Source organism: Gadus morhua, chromosome 5 (genome assembly GCF_902167405.1).
Source record: "Gadus morhua chromosome 5, gadMor3.0, whole genome shotgun sequence".
NCBI lineage: Eukaryota > Metazoa > Chordata > Actinopteri > Gadiformes > Gadidae > Gadus > Gadus morhua.
This window is the reverse complement of record NC_044052.1, coordinates 12,991,386-13,010,431: the sequence shown is the minus strand read 5'-3', so window position 1 is coordinate 13,010,431 and position 19,046 is coordinate 12,991,386. Positions and strand designations below refer to the sequence as shown.

Here is a 19,046-nt window from a genome sequence, read left to right as displayed (position 1 = left end):
ATGATGGAAAAATCATCGTGGGTTTTCTCTCAAAAGGAAAAGCTCTAATCGCGTCTGACTCGTTTGTCCTCAATTAAACATTTGACGTTAGTAAACGTCGATAAAGGTGATGATAAATGTACTTCAGTATCAGTAGTAGAAGCATTTCATCGTCATGGAAAGCACTTTTTAGTAACAGTCCATGCAGGTATTCGACTAATGTTGTAAAGAACATGAATACATATTTATATTGAATTATAGTGGTGTAAAATGATATGAGCTTTAAATCGCTTAAAGGTCAAGGTACTGGTGATCAAACCATCGCAAGCGCCACTCAAGGCTTTACTCAAACATCTGTTGGTACCCCCAGACCCGTACTGTCCCTTTTAAGAACTCACTGAAGCCCAACTAAAATAGAACTACAAAATATGTTTCAACCTTTTCTCACTCACTCACTAACACTCACTCACTCTTAGCACTCACTCACCCACTCTAACAATCACTCACTCACTTTCCCACATGCTTGGCCGCTCCTTGTCCCCTCCCCCCTCCCCCCCCTCCCCCCCTCCCCGGCCTCCCGCCTCCCTCACCCCCGTAACGGGAGGGTTAGTCCTCACATCTGTCCCAGCAGCAGCAACCACCCTGGTAGCGGCTAATGCTAATGCTACAGCCAGCCAGTCTCAAGCTGAGGCCCAGAACAGGGCCCCGGGGCCTGGGGCCTGCTGGACCCACATCACAGCGGGAACCACCAGCGCATTCCAGCATCCAACTGTTACAAAACATCTTACCCATTCTGTCTTTTGTTCTGCCGACCTCATATATAAACAGTACATATGTTGGTTTATTTATTTATATATATATATATATATATATATATATATATATGTGTGTCATCTTTATTTATGCAGCACACTTCATACACAAAGCAGGCGCAATGTGCTTCACATAAAAACAGGTCATACGATGAGATAAAACCGGGTTTCAAACAGCGCATAAAATACATTTAATTACTCGGTTTATTAGAATCCATAAAAGACACATGAAGCAGGACTCAAAAGAATGCAAGAAAGACATTAGATTATAATATTATGGTGAAAGTGCTTTGATAGTTGAGCCGAAGGCGAAGGTGAACAGAAACGCTTTGAACCGTGATTTAAAGGTAGTCCTGGATGGAGGCGGGTCTGAGGGCTGCAGGAACTCTGTTCCAGCTTTGTGTTTCATAGGATCTGAATCATTCTTTTCCCCGTTTAGTTTGGACTCGGCCACTACACTTTAGATTTAAGTTTATTAAATGGATTGATAAAATGATACTGAAAGGTTAAAAGGGTTGTGTTTAGGTGCCTCTGGACAACTATTTTCATTTTACTACTTATAATATAAGTAGTAAAATATATAAAGTATACTACTCATATATGGTATTACTAATAATGTCTATTTCAACCATGAAGGTCACTGATTGAAAACCACTTAAATCTGAAAGGAAGAACAAGTCAAACTGAAGAATAATTTCTCATGTCTTTATGCCATTCATTACTTCTGGTTTCTATTATTCAGTCGCCTCTCTGGCTCCTGTCTGACGATAAATCAATCTCTGAACGTCACAAAAGAGGATAATAATATTGATGAGGTCACAGAATAGACTTCTATGTCTTTGGGTCCAAAACCGCCCAAAATAATTAATTGTACAAATCGAGAGAGAGATAGAAAATAAACACATGCAATTGTATTGGGCGAGTCTCTGTGCATCACACACACACACACACACACACACACACACACACACACACACACACACACACACACACACACACACACACACACACACACACACACACACACACACACACACAGATCTGTACCTTAAGGCTGTCATGATATTCTTTGACACTTTCAATGTCATTTAAAAAATGTCAAGGATTAATTTGAGCTTTACTAATCCTCCATTTCTATACCTTCTATGTTTCTGTAACATCACAGAAAAAATGAAAGCTGGACTCGATTAACCTTGAGGAGGAACATGGAGTTATGGATATGGTTTATTCATATCCATAGAAAGGAATCTACATTAGATATGAGGCTGCAATGTTAATCACATGTTGCACTCGGTGTAGTGCCGTTTTAACAAGTAACTGATGAGGTCAGGTCTCTTCTGTGTGTGTGCGGTGGAGCGTTGTGTTTCAAGCCATACGAAACACTGCAATCAAAATGCAACAAAACCAAATCGAATTTCATATGCAAAACATATCAATCAAAAACAAGAATGATCATAAAAATGCCGAACAAATACGTTTCATGACTTGCCAATGCACCGTTTCTCAGATTTGAAAAATAAAAGTCCAGATGAGACGCCATACCCCCCCCCACCCTTCTCCCCTCCCAGAGGCCCGTGCGTGTCTCAGGGGCCCTAACGACTGTCACCAGGTCCTGATGACATTAGCCCTTGTTATAATTTGGTGAATGTGATTCCATTAGATGGCGGATATGATGTTCTGCCGCAGATCGCTCTGACAAAGCTTGCATTCAGGCTGAGAACCTCTAGTCAGCAGACGGCACAACAAGCATCGAACCGGCTGGGAAACGCAAACATGGCCTACATTTACCTGCCTACCTACAGCGACCTGGGGAACCTATACGACACTCAATACGACACACTGAATCATTAAGTAATTACTGTTCAATTAGCTTTATCGCAAGGAAAAGTTACAGCTAACTAAGTAAACATGAAGTGTATGTTTAAAAAAGTCATGGAACAAAAAATTGAATATAGCTTTTTCTCAAACTTTATTGTGTGTGGTGTGGGATAGGTCGTGCGAGTGTGTGTGTGTGTGTGTGTGTGTGTGTGTGTGTGTGTGTGTGTGTGTGTGTGTGTGTGTGTGTGTGTGTGTGTGTGTGTGTGTGTGTGTGTGTGTGTGTGTGTGTGTGGGGGAGTGATTTTGCAGAGGTGTGTGTGGGATTCTGTTTGTTGGTCCGTTTCTGTGTGTGGGAGTGATCTTGTCGGAGTGGGTGTGTGTTTCTCTTTGTTGGTGTGTGTGTTTGAGAATGAAGTTACAGTCTTGTCTGTGAAAGTGATCTTGCAGGGCTGTGTGTCTGTATAAGTGATGTTGCAGGATTGTGTGTGTGTGTGTGTGATCTTGCAAGAGTGTGTTTGTGTGTGTCTGTGTATATGTGTGTGTGTGAGTGATCCCCAGTGGTGTGTATGTAAGAGATCTTCCAGTGGTGTGTGTGTGTGTGTGTGTGATCTTCCAGTGGTGTGTGTGTGTGTGTGTGTGTGTGTGTGTGTGTGTGTGTGTGTGTGTGTGTGTGTGTGTGTGTGTGTGTGTGTGTGTGTGTGTGTGTGTGTGTGTGTGTGTGAGCTCTTCCAGCGTTGTGTGTTTCTGGATACCTTCGGTTGTGTTGACCATCTGTTTCAATTATTATAGATATTCCCCTTCCCATAAAGTTGGAGTGAGACGATGCACAGTAAACTACGTCACTCAACTACGTCACTCACTTACATCAGCGTCTCCCCGTGGCGTGCCGACGCTTCACCTGGCGTGCTCCCCCCCCCCCGCTCTGAGGCAGGTGAGCGTACCTGCTGCTGAACCTTCTCCGAGCTCCTCCCCCCCCTCCGCTCTGAGGCTCCATTCCCCGCTCCTCGTTCTCTGGAGCTGGAGGGAGGTTAATAATTGAGCGCTCGGGCAACAAGGGAGAGATCCAGTGCGAGGGGCTCGGCCCAGCAGGAGGAGTGTGAGCTCATCAGATTACGATTTCAAACACCAGCGAGCCCCCGCTGATCTAAGACCGCTAGCAACGCGCTGGGGGGAGGCCTGTCCACCGCACTCTGCGTGATGGACTGGTGTGTGTGTGTGTGTGTGTGTGTGTGTGTGTGTGTGTGTGTGTGTGTGTGTGTGTGTGTGTGTGTGTGTGTGTGTGTGTGTGTGTGTGTGTGTGTGTGTGTGTGTGTGTCCGCCCGAGTGTGCGTGGAACAAAGGGTTTGCGTCTGTCGTCAGCCTGCCGATCGGAGTGTGTGGGTGTGTGTCTGTGTGTGTGGGTGTGTGTGTGTATCTGAAACATGAAAGGCATGCTATGCTAAAGGCAAAATCATTTGAAGCGAGGCTGAGATTGGCATGCGTGTGATGATCAGAACAGACCTATATTAAGGCTGGAGGGGCGATCATTATTTTCAGATCGTTACATATATTTCTGCTACTTTATGGTGCTGTGCCTGCTTATATGTGCATGATTACCCAGACAGATTTACCCTGCTGATCATGATTTAGTGTTCAGTGTGAATCGGGTCATTCTCGGACATCAAACCCAAATGACCCAATCAGGACACAGTCACACAATGAAGTCACAGCAAACCTCTGCACACCTGCGTTCCTTGTGGATTCCTTGTGTTATTTACAAGGAACGTTATGCAGAAGTGTGGTTGACTCTGACTGGCCCTCTGCAGAACCCTAACCCTCCCAGGGTGAGGTTGAGGGTGAGGGTCAGGGTTAGCTTGAGGGTTGAGGGTTATGGTCAGGGTTAGCGTGAGGGTGAAGGTTAGGGTTAGTGTCAAGGTTAGCATTAGGGTCAGGGTGGGGGTGAGGGTTAGGGTCGGGGTTAGGTTTAGGGTCAGGGTTAAGGGTTAGGGTGAGGGGTGAGGGTTAAGGTCAGGGTGAGGGTGGGACGGATGTTGTCTGATTGAATATTCCCAGGTAGCGGAGCCTGCCTTCCCTTAGGGCTGAGCAGTGGTCTCCCTGGACTCAAACAGCCACCCATAGATGGTGGACCTGACCCATGAACCCTGAACCCGGTCTATAAACGGTTGTAACTATAGGGACTATAGGGAAAGGTCTGCTTTGAGATGTTGTTGTGGTTGATCTTGGTTAATTAATGTTATCACAAATGTCAAACATGTTTTTGTGTACAGAGGACCTGTGTTCAATTTGGTGCTTTAAAGAAATGAAGGGGTTCAATGTTATTAATAATAAAAATACAAATGTTTGATTCGTTATCATAGAGACCCTCTCTAGTTAAGTTGATAGAAATATGTCACGCTAACACATTAAAAGACATTGTAATGAATAGAGCAGTTTATGGAACAGAATGAAAATGATGCTGATTTTGTAAAACATGAGTGAGATTGAAGCAACATCACTGATGCCGTATTCACTGACACGTTAAACACAGCTTAATGTATCGACAGAACATTCTCATAGATCCATAGCCACTCCATTAAGCTTCCATTAAGGCAGCGAAGGTCTACAGACAACAGGTCAGACAGAAGCAGTCGATTACTAATTGAAATCATGAGCATCTTTCTTCCTCAGTTTGCATCTCATTTGCTCTGTCTCTTTCTCTCTCTGCAATTAAGGGAGTCAATATCCAGTGTTCATTAAGGGCAAAAGCTTTATGCTAATGCCTATTTTTTTGTGTGTGTGTGTGTGTGTGTGTGTGTGTGTGTGTGTGTGTGTGTGTGTGTGTGTGTGTGTGTGTGTGTGTGTGTGTGTGCGCGTGTGCGTGTGCATTTGTGTGTGTCTGACTCCCTGTAACTGAGGCAGACTTTTGGAAACAGGCCAAGCTTTATTGCAGCCCTTAGATCAAGCAGGAAAATCCTTTTCAATTAAAAACATCAATAAAACACACTGACAAACACACACACACACACACACACACACACACACACACACACACACACACACACACACACACACACACACACACACACACACACACATAATGGACGTTTACTCTTTTTGTGCAGCTCTTTTTTTGCGGGGGGGGGGGATTGAAGTGATGAAGCTGATGAGATAATTTGTGATTTATTTAGGAGAACTACCTTTTGCTATTCTCAACTGCACACACACATCTCTATCATACATCTGGCCCCCTGAATCCTCCCGTCCTGAGTGATGGTACTGGACGGGGGGGAAGGGGGGGGGATTCCTCCCTCGCTCCTCTCTGCCTGTTCTCAATGCCAGGAGCCACAGAAGGACTGCTGGGATGTGTTCGGGGTTTAGCTTCGAAACCTTGAAGAGATTAATCCACACCAATGCTAGCTCTGTTTAGTGAATAATGGAGTTCATCATCTACTTGTCCTCCTCCTTGTTTGTCCTCTTCCCCATTATCCTCCTCCTCCTCCCTCCTTCATCCTACTGCGCCCCTCCTTCTTCCTCCTCCAACCCTGTCCTCTGATCTCCCTCTCCCTTCTCCTCTTCCTCCTCTAATAGCCTTCTCCACTCCTCTCCCTCCTCCGCCTCCTTCCTCTCGTTCTTCTTCTCCACTCCTTCTCACCCTCCTCCTCCTTCGCTCTCCCAACTTGTCCGCTCCCGTTCTGGGTGGGGTGTGTGTGGGGGGGCGGATCAATACATCACTCCAGACATAATCAATACAACACTCCAGACACTCCAGACCTCCTCCTCCCTTCTCCAGTCAGTAGAGGGATGGTGAGGAGAGGAGGGGAGAGGGAGAGGAGGAGGATCAGAGGGAGGGGACGGGACCACCAAGTCCAGGTTCAGGGGGGAGTCAAGACCCGGGGGGTGGGATGGGGGGGCTCTCCCAGTGGGTCAGTAGCAGGGGGCCCCCGCAGATATTAAGGCTTTGTGGGTTTAACCAGCATTCAGACGCCAGGGGGCCAGGAGATGGTGTGTGGGTGTGTGTGTGTGTGTGTGTGTGTGTGTGTGTGTGTGTGTGTGTGTGTGTGTGTGTGTGTGTGTGTGTGTGAGCATGTCTGATCAAAGATGTGTGTTTCTGCACGTGTGTGTGTGGTTGTCTGACTATGCGCATGTACATATGCGGTTCACATGCGAGTGCGTGCACCCTCTCAGACTGCAGAGCCCATGCTATGTTTGCGTTCATACTTTCAGCTGGGAGTTATTGATGTGCACCATGTGTTCCTGGTGAGAGTCTGAGCAGCCCCCCTGCAGGGATCCACCTCAATATGGTCCTGAGATCAACGTCATGTGGGGTCCTGGGACAAATGTCGACTTTGTCAACACGAATGTCAACGATTACTGCCGATGTACATAATAAGCCAATAATTCCAGTAATTTATAGTAATTCAAAGTTGTCAAAAATCAGTTTGTTCGGGTCAACGTCACCACATCTTCCATCATTTATGTGTAATAGATGGTCCAACACATGGCTCCACAGCTATAAATCCCACATTTGAAGTTGGATATTATCTATCTCCCTTCCTGGAAACATCTGCTGCTGTGTGTAATGTACTCCGGACTATAATGACACCTGTGTTTACAATATAATCTGGACCATAATGACACCTGTGTTACCATGACAAACAATGGTTCACCCATGTCAATCAGTATGTCACTCCACATCTGGACGGTGAATCGTAGCTGCAAACAAATGGGTTTCACCCATTTATTTTGATGAACAATCTGCCTGTCATGCCAAATCAAAAGATGTAGATGAAATATGTGTGGAGACATGAATAAAGAGTGAGGTGATGACTGCTGGTTTCAGCCATACATCACTTTAAAGTGGGATGCTGCTGCTGCTGCTCCATCCTACGAGCAGGAAGCTGAGGACGTAAGCACAGGTCAAAGGTTGAATGGTCCGAGCCCGAGCTCGCTTTCTCCAACGCCGTCATCATTCCATTGGCTGCTGTGTTCCTGCCTGAGAATGTAATCTCCCAGGAATCTGCCTCGGGAATAGATAAAGTGCATTATGCGGTCGGCTGCGAGACCAAGTTATTGCAAACTAGCAACAACAATTTTGGGTTAGTCAATCACATAATGTAATAAGGGCGAGGCCTGTTATGTGGGCTTTGAGTTCAGTCGGTCCAGAATGGGCCACTCACTGTAATTATTCAAATCTATCTTAAGAATTGTAATGATGTGAAAAATCAATGGGGCCTGCACATCATACCGAAGATGCACATGAGCGCTGACGAGAGAGTAAGGTGGTCGAGGTGCCCTTTACCTCAGCGCTGATGAGCGTACGAGAGACGAAGATGGAGACCAAATGCAAAACCAACTCTAAGCTCTCCGAGTGGCTTGTGTGAGAAAGGCATTAAGTACGATACAGAGGACTCCAGCCTGATCTGATAAAACAATATTTTGTATGGGCGGTAGATGATCTGTATTTATAACGACTGGCATGTTTTTGTAGTGGCTTCGCGTTAGCCACGGTCCATGGCTTTGGATCTCTCGTACTGAAGGCAGCGTTTTACATAATTATGTAGACAGATGTTTCCATCGCTCCGCAAGAGCTGAGCTGTGGATAGAATCAAGTTCATGTTATTCATTCATGGATTCCTTCAATCAATTCTCAGCATTACATAAACACGTTTCCATGACCATTTTGAGTAATAAACTTGATTGATGATTTACAGTTATTGATTACAGTTGTTATTTCTCTTTTTTGACGTATCTGTGAAAATAATATTTGGATGATAATTGTTACTGGCTGTATTCCGATGTGTGGACCATGTGTTACTAATTTTCAGGGAGTACATTACCGATGGATATCTTTAGGTGTAGTGCTGATAAATGGTTAGGAGTTACATGTGAATATGGTACTGCAGTCAAACACCCGCACATGTTGTAGTTCTGGTCCAAAGCTGAACAATGGCTCAGGAAGGTTTTGGCTGAAGAAAAGAAACCTACACATCACATGCTCGTGTCCCCGACAGTTTGAGATGGATTTAATGTATACACACGCACACACACACACATACACCAACACACATACTAACACGCACACACAGACATGCCACCACCACTTTCCTGAAGGAGTTGGCTCTGCTCTGTCCCTCCAGCCGTCCCTCTTGTCCCCTCATTTCATCTCCAGCCTCTCAGACTCCACTCCAAGGCCCCCTCAATCACACACACACACACACACACACACTCACACCCACACTCACACTCACACGCTTACACACACTCACACTCACACGCTTACACACTTGCGTCTTTCCATTCCCACTTTTTGAGATGTCTTTCCGTCGTGGCTCTTATCCTCTGAGCTCCCCTCTCATTGGCTACACTAGCATGTCACACACAATGTCACTGAGTTCAGGCTGCTCTTTCCTCTCCATATTCCTCTCTCGGTTCTCTTCTAAACGCTCAAGGTACTGCGAGGTAATCCTCTGCCGTCTCCTCCAATCCTTTCTTTTTGTTTTCTATACAAACACTGGAGTCCTGTTTCATACGGTTTGGACTGACCTCTTTCCTACCATGAGACTCGCAGTTAGATTGATGTTCAATACATACTGATCCCGTGCTTCAGTGTTATGGATTCAAATAACCTGTTCTGTAGGAAATAATGAATGACTTAATGTATTCCATTTTTATATCTATCATCCTTGATAAATCAAACAGAAAAAAACGATTCTAAGCTGTCTGGGAGAGAGGGGAGAGGAGATAGGCTGAATTCTTTCCTAGGAGATAGGAGAGAGGCGATAGGAGATAGGCTGAACTCTTTCCTAGGAGAGAGGAGATAAGAAAGAGGAGAGAGGAGATATTAGATAGTCTCTTCTATTCATTTGAAGCCTGATGTCATAACGAATCTATCTGATGTGTAGACATGACGCCACTTACATTAAAGGACGTATACTGAATTATCACTGATCTTCTCCAGTCCAACCTTTCCCACAGGAACCAGAGTCCTTTGAACCCGAGGGTTTGGGGTTTGATTCATGATTCCTTGTCTCCCTGCCGGCCCACTAATCGTCTCTCCGCTCCCCCGGCTCAGTTCTCTGATCAGTTTTCTGCTGATAAGGAACGTCCTCCAGTCCGATCAGAGACAAAACATTCATTTCCACGCTGGAATCGTTCTAATGATCTTCCGATAATTCCATTAGGTGATTAGATTCTGCGTTGGGGAGGGCAGGGGGAGGCGGTGTGTCAAACCGAAGTGGGGAGGGGGCAGGGCCCCCATACATCCTTCACTGGTACGAAGGCCCCAGGTTCGCAATGAATTCAAGTCCAACTTTATTTATGCAGAACATTTCATACAGGCAGCCCAAAGTGTGTGGTATGTAAATACAGAAAGTTAGATCAGACATGAATAAAAGTTCTTGATGTTCCGGGATGAAGACCCAGAAATGGATTCACGTCGAAGAAAAACCCAGAGAAACACAATGGATTGATGTCTTAAACACCTGGTGGCGAACTGCTCAACCCCTCTGCTGACACACAAACACACAGGAAGACCCAGCAGACCCACTAGAACCGCTAGACCCTGAAGGCCCATTACACCCAGCAGACCCAGTAGAACCGCTTGACCCTGAAGGCCCATTACACCCAGCAGACCCAGTAGAACCGCTAGACCCTGAAGGCCCATTAGAACCGCTAGACCCTGAAGGCCCATTAGAACCAGCAGACCCTGAAGGCCCATTAGACCCAGCAGATCCAGTAGAACCGCTAGACCCTGAAGGCCCATTAGACCCAGAAGACCCAGTAGAACCGCTAGACCCTGAAAGCCCATTAGACCCAGCAGACCCAGTAGAACCGCTAGACCCTGAAGGCCCATTAGACCCAGCAGACCCAGTAGAACCGCTAGACCCTGAAGGCCCATTAGACCCAGCAGACCCAGTAGAACCGCTAGATCCTGAAGGCCCATTAGACCCAGCAGACCCAGTAGAACCGCTAGACCCTGAAGGCCCATTAGACCCAGAAGACCCAGTAGAACCACTAGATCCTGAAGGCCCATTAGACCCAGCAGACCCTGTGCTCAGAGGCTCTTTCAGGACCCAGTAGATTTATAAACCAACATTTACAGATGCATATACGTACTTGGTATCGGAAAGCTATAACTTGATGTGAAGGAATATTGACTTTATACGATATTTATACGTGCTTCTTACATGGATCACTGACGATATGAGCAGGAGTGACTGCTAGATTATAATTAATTAAAAACTAAAAAACTTTTAAACGTAATCATAGCCAGCAATATATGAATGACATATTTGAGTAAGGATAGCAACACAATAATATTATTACCTTCCTTCCTTACCTCTACACTGTAGAAGCCTGCATCCCTGTGGTAACAGAACGTGTCTGACGTCTAATTGAAAGTAGCCATCTGTAAAAAGAAAAACAACACAGTAGGGCTGGAATCAACCAAAGCAATCATCTTCCATTCATTAGCACAGTCATCGAAGACTCCCACAGGAAGGTTCCTGAGAACATTGTTCTATTGTGCTCATAATGCCACATCCTCATCAGACCTTAAAGGTAAGCTCATTGTTTGAATCAGGCGTGATCCTCCCGTTGTTATTATAATAGCAGAGGGCCTCGCTAGGGCTGGGTTGTTAGGTAGAGGACGCCATGTTTTCTCCAGACTCAACTCCCCCCTGACAGCCACCCGCTGCGGCTGCTGGGAACCAGTGACCAGCAACACTCTCCTAATGAGAGCAGCACTGTACTGTCTCCATATGAGGAGTGTGTGTTTGTGTGTGTGTGTGTGTGTGTGTGTGTGTGTGTGTGTGTGTGTGTGTGTGTGTGTGTGTGTGTGTGTGTGTGTGTGTGTGTGTGCGTGCGTGCGTGCGTGCGTGCGTGCGTGCGTGCGTGCGTGCGTGCGTGCGTGCGTGCGTGTGGTAAAGGGCAATCTTAACAACATTTAGGGAAGTGTACTGGAGAGTTTTAGTGGATTTTAACGCATCATGACGAGGTCAAGCTCAACTGACCACAGCCATTCGGAGTGGAGCCATTGATATGAAGGCTAAACTCACCGCCGTAGGCTACTTCTGAAAAGCATGATGCCCCATAAAAAATATATATAGAAATCCGAACACCCACTCCCGCTCCATGTGCTCTGGGCTGTTAGATCTTCTGTGACACCTCAGTAGCAATCAGCCAAGGGAGGCGTTTTGTTATATTTTTAACAAGCAAAATAAGTGAGATCAGATGTACAAACACAAACCAGAATTTCTGTAATTAGCAATAACTGTAATTAACTGTAATTAGCAATTACATATGATGGGACAATAGGGTCGAGAGAGAGAGAGAGAGAGAGAGAGAGAGAGAGAGAGAGAGAGAGTCAGAGCGAGAGAGAGAGAGAGAGAGAGAGAGAGAGAGAGAGAGAGAGAGAGAGAGAGACAGTCAGAGAGAGAGAGAGAGAGAGAGAGAGAGAGAGAGAGAGAGAGAGAGAGAGAGAGAGAGAGAGAGAGAGAGAGAGAGAGAGAGAGAGAGAGAGAGAGAGAGAGAGAGAGAGAGAGAGAGAGAGAGAGAGAGAGAGAGAGAGAGAGAGAGAGAGAGAGAGAGAGAGAGAGAGAGAGAGAGAGAGAGAGAGAGAGAGAGAGAGAGAGAGAGAGAGAGAGAGAGAGAGAGAATTGTCGTCATTTTAGCCCCGACTGCTGCAGCATCAGCATCACCGGAATGCATCGCAGTGCGTTGACGTCCGCAGCGGGAGCAATTGCCGTTAACGTGTGCCATGGCCGATTTGTTTGCATCTAAACGGACTTGTTTGATGTAGTTAAGTTAATCCTTTCATTAGACTCGTTGGTGACGAGACGGGAACCCCCTTTTCCCCAGGAGCCGCTCCAGAGAAGAAGCCATGGATTACCTTCAAAGACACACAACTTTTTTTCCCATCGTAATTTGGATGAGTAAGTAGAAGAATTGGTTGTGTTCCTGTTTCAATTTAGCTATCCCAAAATGCTTTTAATAAAATGTAAGTTTGGATATACCTTTTAAATTAATGTAGGACTAATTCATTTAATTGTTAGCTATTGTTATGATTGCCGCTATACTGGAGGCTAGCATCATGTTACGTCGTTGGATTAATTTTAAACATCTCACTGAAAAACGCCTTTTAAATCATTTAAATATCAGTTCTGCTGAGAAAAGCTACAAATCAAGGCTCCCTGACTTCTGACTTTTGATTTACACCGCGGCTGCCGAGCACTACATGTATAACTAAAGGTTTATAATGAGCCATACCCAGGAAAGTTTATTACTGCTATGCTTGAAGGTGTATCACAAATGTAGGGGGGGGGGGGGGGTAATTAAAAATGATAACAATCAACAATCCATTTCAAAATGTAATGACAATTCGTGGTCGGGGAAACAATCCGTTTGTAAGAAACAGCCACATCTTGTTGAGATGAACTAGTCTTACAGTCATGTAAGCAAAACAAATCTTAGAATTTACAGCGTGTAAAAGACGGGTTTTGATGGATCACTCTGGTATGTGGTCTACCTTTCAGTCTGATTGCCTTGCTGCTCTTCTTTCATATCCTGCACTGTTTCCTTCATGTCTTTGTTTTATATAGAAGTTGTCACATTTCAGTCGTGCATTTCACATAAATAAATCAGAAACAGGGCCCCCCTTTCAGTGTTTAGTGCACGTATTTGTCTTTAATTTACACTGAACCTCATGCAGTTCTCTAGATTCAATAGGCCACATGCTCGCCCTTACATCTCCACGACATCAAAGAACAACAGCTAATGCACTCCTAACTGCATGATGGAATATTTATATGAGACCAGTTTATTATGAGACTTGTTGATCCATCCCTTGTGGGTCCCAATGCAATCACACACAACCGATATTCACCAGAGAGGGGACTTATGGGGCAGATCTGCTGGGCCGATGTCTGCGTCTGCGCCCGCCTGCATCCTCTATAGCTGGGAAACAAACACACTTTATCTCTTCTGTTTGTCATTTCTTTGTAATTAACATCACTGTAGTATGTTGTAGTATAAGGTTAAATCTATGTCCTCATTGCTGTCTGCCTGTGTCACTCACCCTAGTCTCTCCGTCTTGTCTCCATGTGAAACGGAGACCTTGCGTTAACATGCACGGTGATGAGGGACTTGAGAGCCCTCCACAGAGCCTGTTGCCTGTTGACGGTATGCCCCACTTTACTGGTAGCTAGGTACCGTACCCATTGCATTGGGACATGATGTAAACCACCACAACAAAGCACCCTTGGTTTCCCCAGATGTCCTGCTGTAAAGGCTGTTTTCTACGTTGTTACAACATTTACATTGACTCTGCTGAAGACAGGAAGACGACGTGTTCCTGTGATTTCCTTGCATCACGGGCGCTGCTGTGGTGTGACTCTGGCTTCATACCCAGAGTGCATCACAGAGCAGCGACTACGACTGTGACCGGAGACAGAGGGAGATGAAAGAGCCGTCATATTTAGTGTAGCTACTTCGCCCCTGCACACAGCCGAACGTAATCACTCCTCCACCGCTGGCTGGGGTTCATGTGGAGAGAAGAGCGCCGCTCCCTTCTTCATTAACGCATCGGGTCTGTCAGCGCGGCCGCCATCAGACACACAGTCACTCTCAACCTAGGTTCAATCACAGGCTGCATTCTGTGTGCTGACCTGCCTAATGGTTTTCATGGGAAAACGTATTACCGAGACGCATTTGTGCGGGCAGAATTGGGAGAATTCGATGATTGACTTAGTTTGTATGGAGGAGTTCAAATTGGGATGCAGGAACCAAAGGTCACATGTATATTCTGAACAGGTTACATCTGAAGGATGTGTGTGGAAGAACACTCAAGAAACCAATGCAACGTCTTGAATCAATCATCAGAATTGTATGTTCCAAAGCAGGGTTAGACATCCCTAAATGGAAATTGATCCGCTAACTATAACTTATTCTACCTTTAATTAGTTATCTGGATGTCCCTAGGGCCCATAGGTCTACCTGGGCTAACCTGACTCATACTGACAGAGGACGTGGTTACACTGGGGTTATGTTCTTCCACGCGTGGGTCGATGATGTGCTGGGAGATGTGTTGACCCCTTAGGTCTTCCTCAGCAACCTGGAGGATGTTCTTATTTGCCGTCCTGTCCCGTCCTGTTTCTTAGTAGTTTAGTCGGTAGAGGGGAGTCCCTTCTGAGTTCTCCGTGATGCACTTCTTTCCTTCTGCTCGGTCAATGAGTCTGATGCCCTTTGAACCGCATCCTGATCATCACCTCCTCCCCCATTACTGGTCTCCACCGTGGGGGGGGGTGGAAGGAGAGCAGCGTGGGCACATTCCTCCAGTCTGCCGTGTCCCCACAGTTCCAGACCGGGCCCTTTGGTGGTTCAGGAGAACGCTGAGCAGTAGAGACGGACCTCAAAGACCTTTTCCTCGGCCAGGCTTTCGTTGTCCCGGAGAAAGATTTGGCGCTAGAGCTGTTGACAATACATACCGCTCCGCTCCCAATTAAGTTTTAACTTCCCAATCCTCTCTGATGATCGAGGTCGGTCCAGTCTGAGTATTAGTGCATGATGTTCTGTAAATTTGTCGGACTAATATTTTCATATTTAAATAATTGAGGCCATTTGGTGGAGGCTTTTACTCAAAGCATCTGTGAGTACATGTGTTTCTCCGAAAGGCATGACACACATTAGATAAAATGCATTTATAACATCGGCTTAATTTAATCATCACATACTCAAAGAACAAAGGTTAACAATCAGTCGTGAACCAGAGCTCTACAAAAACGAAATATCAGTGGAAAAAACTGAATAAATAACATACTTACGAGAAAACACACTCACACACAGACTGATGACACACACACACCCTCACACAAACGCACCGTGCTCTATTCACAGAGCATAAATCAGCGGTATATGACTTATAATTTTAAAAAGGTATAAAAATAATGCATGGATCATAGGGTATTTCTTGATAATATAATTTTTTTAAAATATTTAAGAAAAGCTCCAGGCAATCACACAATCAATTATAATCTACCAGAAAAATAAAATAAAGCAGTTCATAAATAAAATAAAGTGTGTGTTATGTTATCCCAAGGTTACAATGTTTCTTTGACTTTCACCAACATCTGTAAATCTTCCATGGATTGAAGTCGAGATAGAGACTTGAGTACTGGCCCGATAAAGACTAGTCTCAGAACAGCTCTAGATAGATGGAGCACAAAAAGCTTTTGGGAAAGAGGGATTCAAACACAAGCGTTATTTTACTTTAACTTACTTACTTTTACATTCTATTTTTAAATATTCAGAGAGCCACTGCAAAAGTCATGGTTCAAATATAGGTTTTGGTTATTCCAACCCCCTCGTCTTATGTTTGAAAGAAGTGTTCTTATGATGCCGTTGAATATAAGGAGAGAGGGATAGAAGGAGGCCATCTTAGAGGCCCTCTGAAGAAAGACAGGTTGTGAGAATGCTAAATAGTAAACATTCAAATTTGAACCAAGCTGCGACCAATTAAGATCGTTAAATTGAGTTATGGGTCTTCCCTGCACAAAGCTCTTTAGAAGTTGGTCTAGATGGGGAAAAGCATTAGTATGGTCTCAATGCAAAACGCATTGGATCTGGACGTGACCGGTTCTGTCTGGTAAAGAACCTCACATCAAACAGAACAGCGGGCAGAACGTTAGGGAGGGCTAATCAGTGATGCATGGAAATGGGATCTAGCTTAATTCAGTTCTGTATTAGAATATGATAGGCCAAACTCTTTGAAGTTATGTTTTATTTTATTAATTCATTTACATGCACACCTGTTGGGTTTTCCTGAATAACCGAAGGGGGACAGGAGTTCCTAATATAAATATAATCCATTTTAATGATCTTGTTTACTGTTGGGCTGCTTGATTCCGGTTCTTTCTTCGAGATCCTTACAATTCACGGATGATTTATTTGTAGTGTACAACTGACGCGCGTGGCAGGAACGGAGTGAGAGTGCAATAAGTGGAATGCTTTTATATCAAGAGCGGAGAATACCCCATCCTCTGCTCAGATCCTTACAGACTTCAGCATGACTCTGACTGATAGGACCGATGCAATTCCATATAGTTATAGTTGTGTTCCTTCCTAAATTGTGGTTTTATTGGTAGGATTAAGATAACTGGCATCAGTTGAGTGGAATGTCTTTCATCTTCAAAATATAATTTAAAATATATTTAATTTGGCTGACAGCAGTTAATTTTTTCTCCAAATTTCACAAAAACAAGTTCTGCAAGAATTTGCTGTTTTATTTTCCCTTGTATGGAAATGGGGGCCAGTATGGCCCTTCTCTTTATATCTTACTGTGATGTTATGATTGTATATTTTGAATGTTTCGTTATTCAAGTTCTGCTTGTGAATATTGATAATAACCTCAAACTGCGGTGTGAAATACTTTTCAAGAAAACACAAGTGGTTCAAGTGCAGTTTTTAGTAACATAATCCCCAATAAATGCCAGAGCTTTTCAGGCTTATCCAAAATGACCAAAACAACATACAAAGCCCTCCATTTATGAACTCTTTCCAGAGTTTCCCGATCTGCTGTTGGGAAGTTTGAGGTATCCACTTATTGGTAACAAAGGGCCAAACTATGCATTGAAGATAGTGGCACTGCATTTGATTTAATTATCTTATTGTGCGGAAATTTAATTTATAGTGGGGGACAGTATATATAGCCCAGTTTGTTGTGTAACTCACATGGTGAATGTGAGTATTAAACAACAACATTCAGAATGAAAGACAGTAAACTCCTTCGATCAAATAATAAATAGTATAATTTAATAATAGTCACTGACCATTGTAATACAATTATTATTATCTATAATCTATCTATAACATTTATTCAATTATTCTTATAAAACAGGCAGATTATTTTTCCACCCTCTCTTCTATCGTGGAGAAAACAATGTGATGGGTCAAATTGGGCCTACATGTGTTTGAATTGTGTGCCGTCTTCAAAGCAAGCACGCTAATCCTACGACTGAATCAATCTCTTGACCTTCACCTCGTCCAATTGACGAGCAGCGGTATAGAGCACAATGGAGGGGAGTATGTTTTGCATTAGGAGTGAACACACGTAGGGCCATACAAGGCCTTAGGAACCCTGTGATCCGACTTTGTACTATTTATGTTTACATTCCATGTGGACTCATTCATTTGTATCAAAAATATATTTCGATGTTTCGCTGTGGTTGAGTTTGTCCCAAGACCTTCCTAAACATTTTGAAATCCTTGTAAGTCCATGGTCCTTAGCAGAGTAAGACTTGACCGTCAGAATGCATTGTGGGAGTTTTTGTTGGTGATACTCAGGACACTCGGGAGTGGTGTTAGTTCTAAAACGTAACTAAATTTAACATAACCAAGGCTAGTAAAACGTTTTGCATGGGAAACAATGTCTGGCCATTCATGACAAACTATTCCACGATAAATGACTTAACATTGACCAAAAACACAATACTACTACACAATAACTAACATCCCAGCGCTCCTATGCTATTGGCTGCGGACCGGACCTTGCATTGAAGGCTAGGGGGGCTGGGGCTTGGTGGGGATCAGGAGTGGGGGGGATTAGCACTCCACTCTGAGCAGTTGGGAGGTGAACTTGAGTTCTGTGATTTAAGCTTTGCAGCCTTCAGGGATTTGGTTGAGCTAGAAATTGTGCCATCTTCGTCTTTACCGTGTTTCTTTACATATTTCCTTCTTTTTTTTTTGGCATAAACCACATTTCTGTCAACTGTCATTTTGCAGGCCTGGAAGCGCATTTTATGCTCTTTCTTGTAAGTTGAATGAACTGCCTACTCATGACTTGGAACATGCACAATACTCTGTTGATAACTGCAGGACAGCTATGTAGTAGTGCATTTTTTTAACAAGGATCACGTTGAAAGCTCAGAATAATATCTGCTGAGAATCGAGGTCTGGGGATGTGTTGTTGTAGCAGGACGAGAGCGTTCGTCAGACCCTGCACTGGAGCGTCTCAGCCTCCTCATCAAGACCCCAATAATAATCCTAATCACTATTGACAGAGGGACAGGAGAACGCAGTGTGAGGCTGAGGAGGACGAGGTGGCGGTTTGGAGAGAGTTCCTGATCCAAGAGGACACAGGAAGATGACAGGGTTCATGTGTCCATCATATTTAGAGGGATCACATTAGGGAAATAAGGAAGGAAAATAAAACATGAAAGGAAAGAAGAGACGGGGACGGAGGGAGGGAGGGAGGGAGGGAGGGAGGGAGGGAGGGAGGGAGGGCGGGAGAGAGGAAAGACAGGATGTTTGAAGCCAGGTCTCTGGAGGCAAATCAGCCTGGGTTTCTTGCCAGTTGAAGTCAGATGTGCTGTTTCCTGAGAGCTGCTCAAGAATACAAACTTCCAGACTCTCTTCCATCAACCGTGAGCCGGCCTGGAACACAAGCAGCCTCATCCTAGAGCCGTC

General features: G+C 44.6%; 1 protein-coding gene across 1 annotated transcript in view; it reads left to right on the top strand.

Annotated features, from left to right (window-relative positions):
- The first annotated feature begins 12,273 nt into the window (after window positions 1-12,273).
- The window catches only part of ltk (leukocyte receptor tyrosine kinase), a 41,486-nt gene continuing 34,713 nt past the window's right edge, over window positions 12,274-19,046 (top strand). The window contains exon 1 of the mRNA XM_030356752.1: window positions 12,274-12,520. Within this exon, the coding sequence (XP_030212612.1) occupies window positions 12,469-12,520 (52 nt within the window). The 5' untranslated portion in view covers window positions 12,274-12,468. The remainder of the gene's footprint in view (window positions 12,521-19,046) is intronic.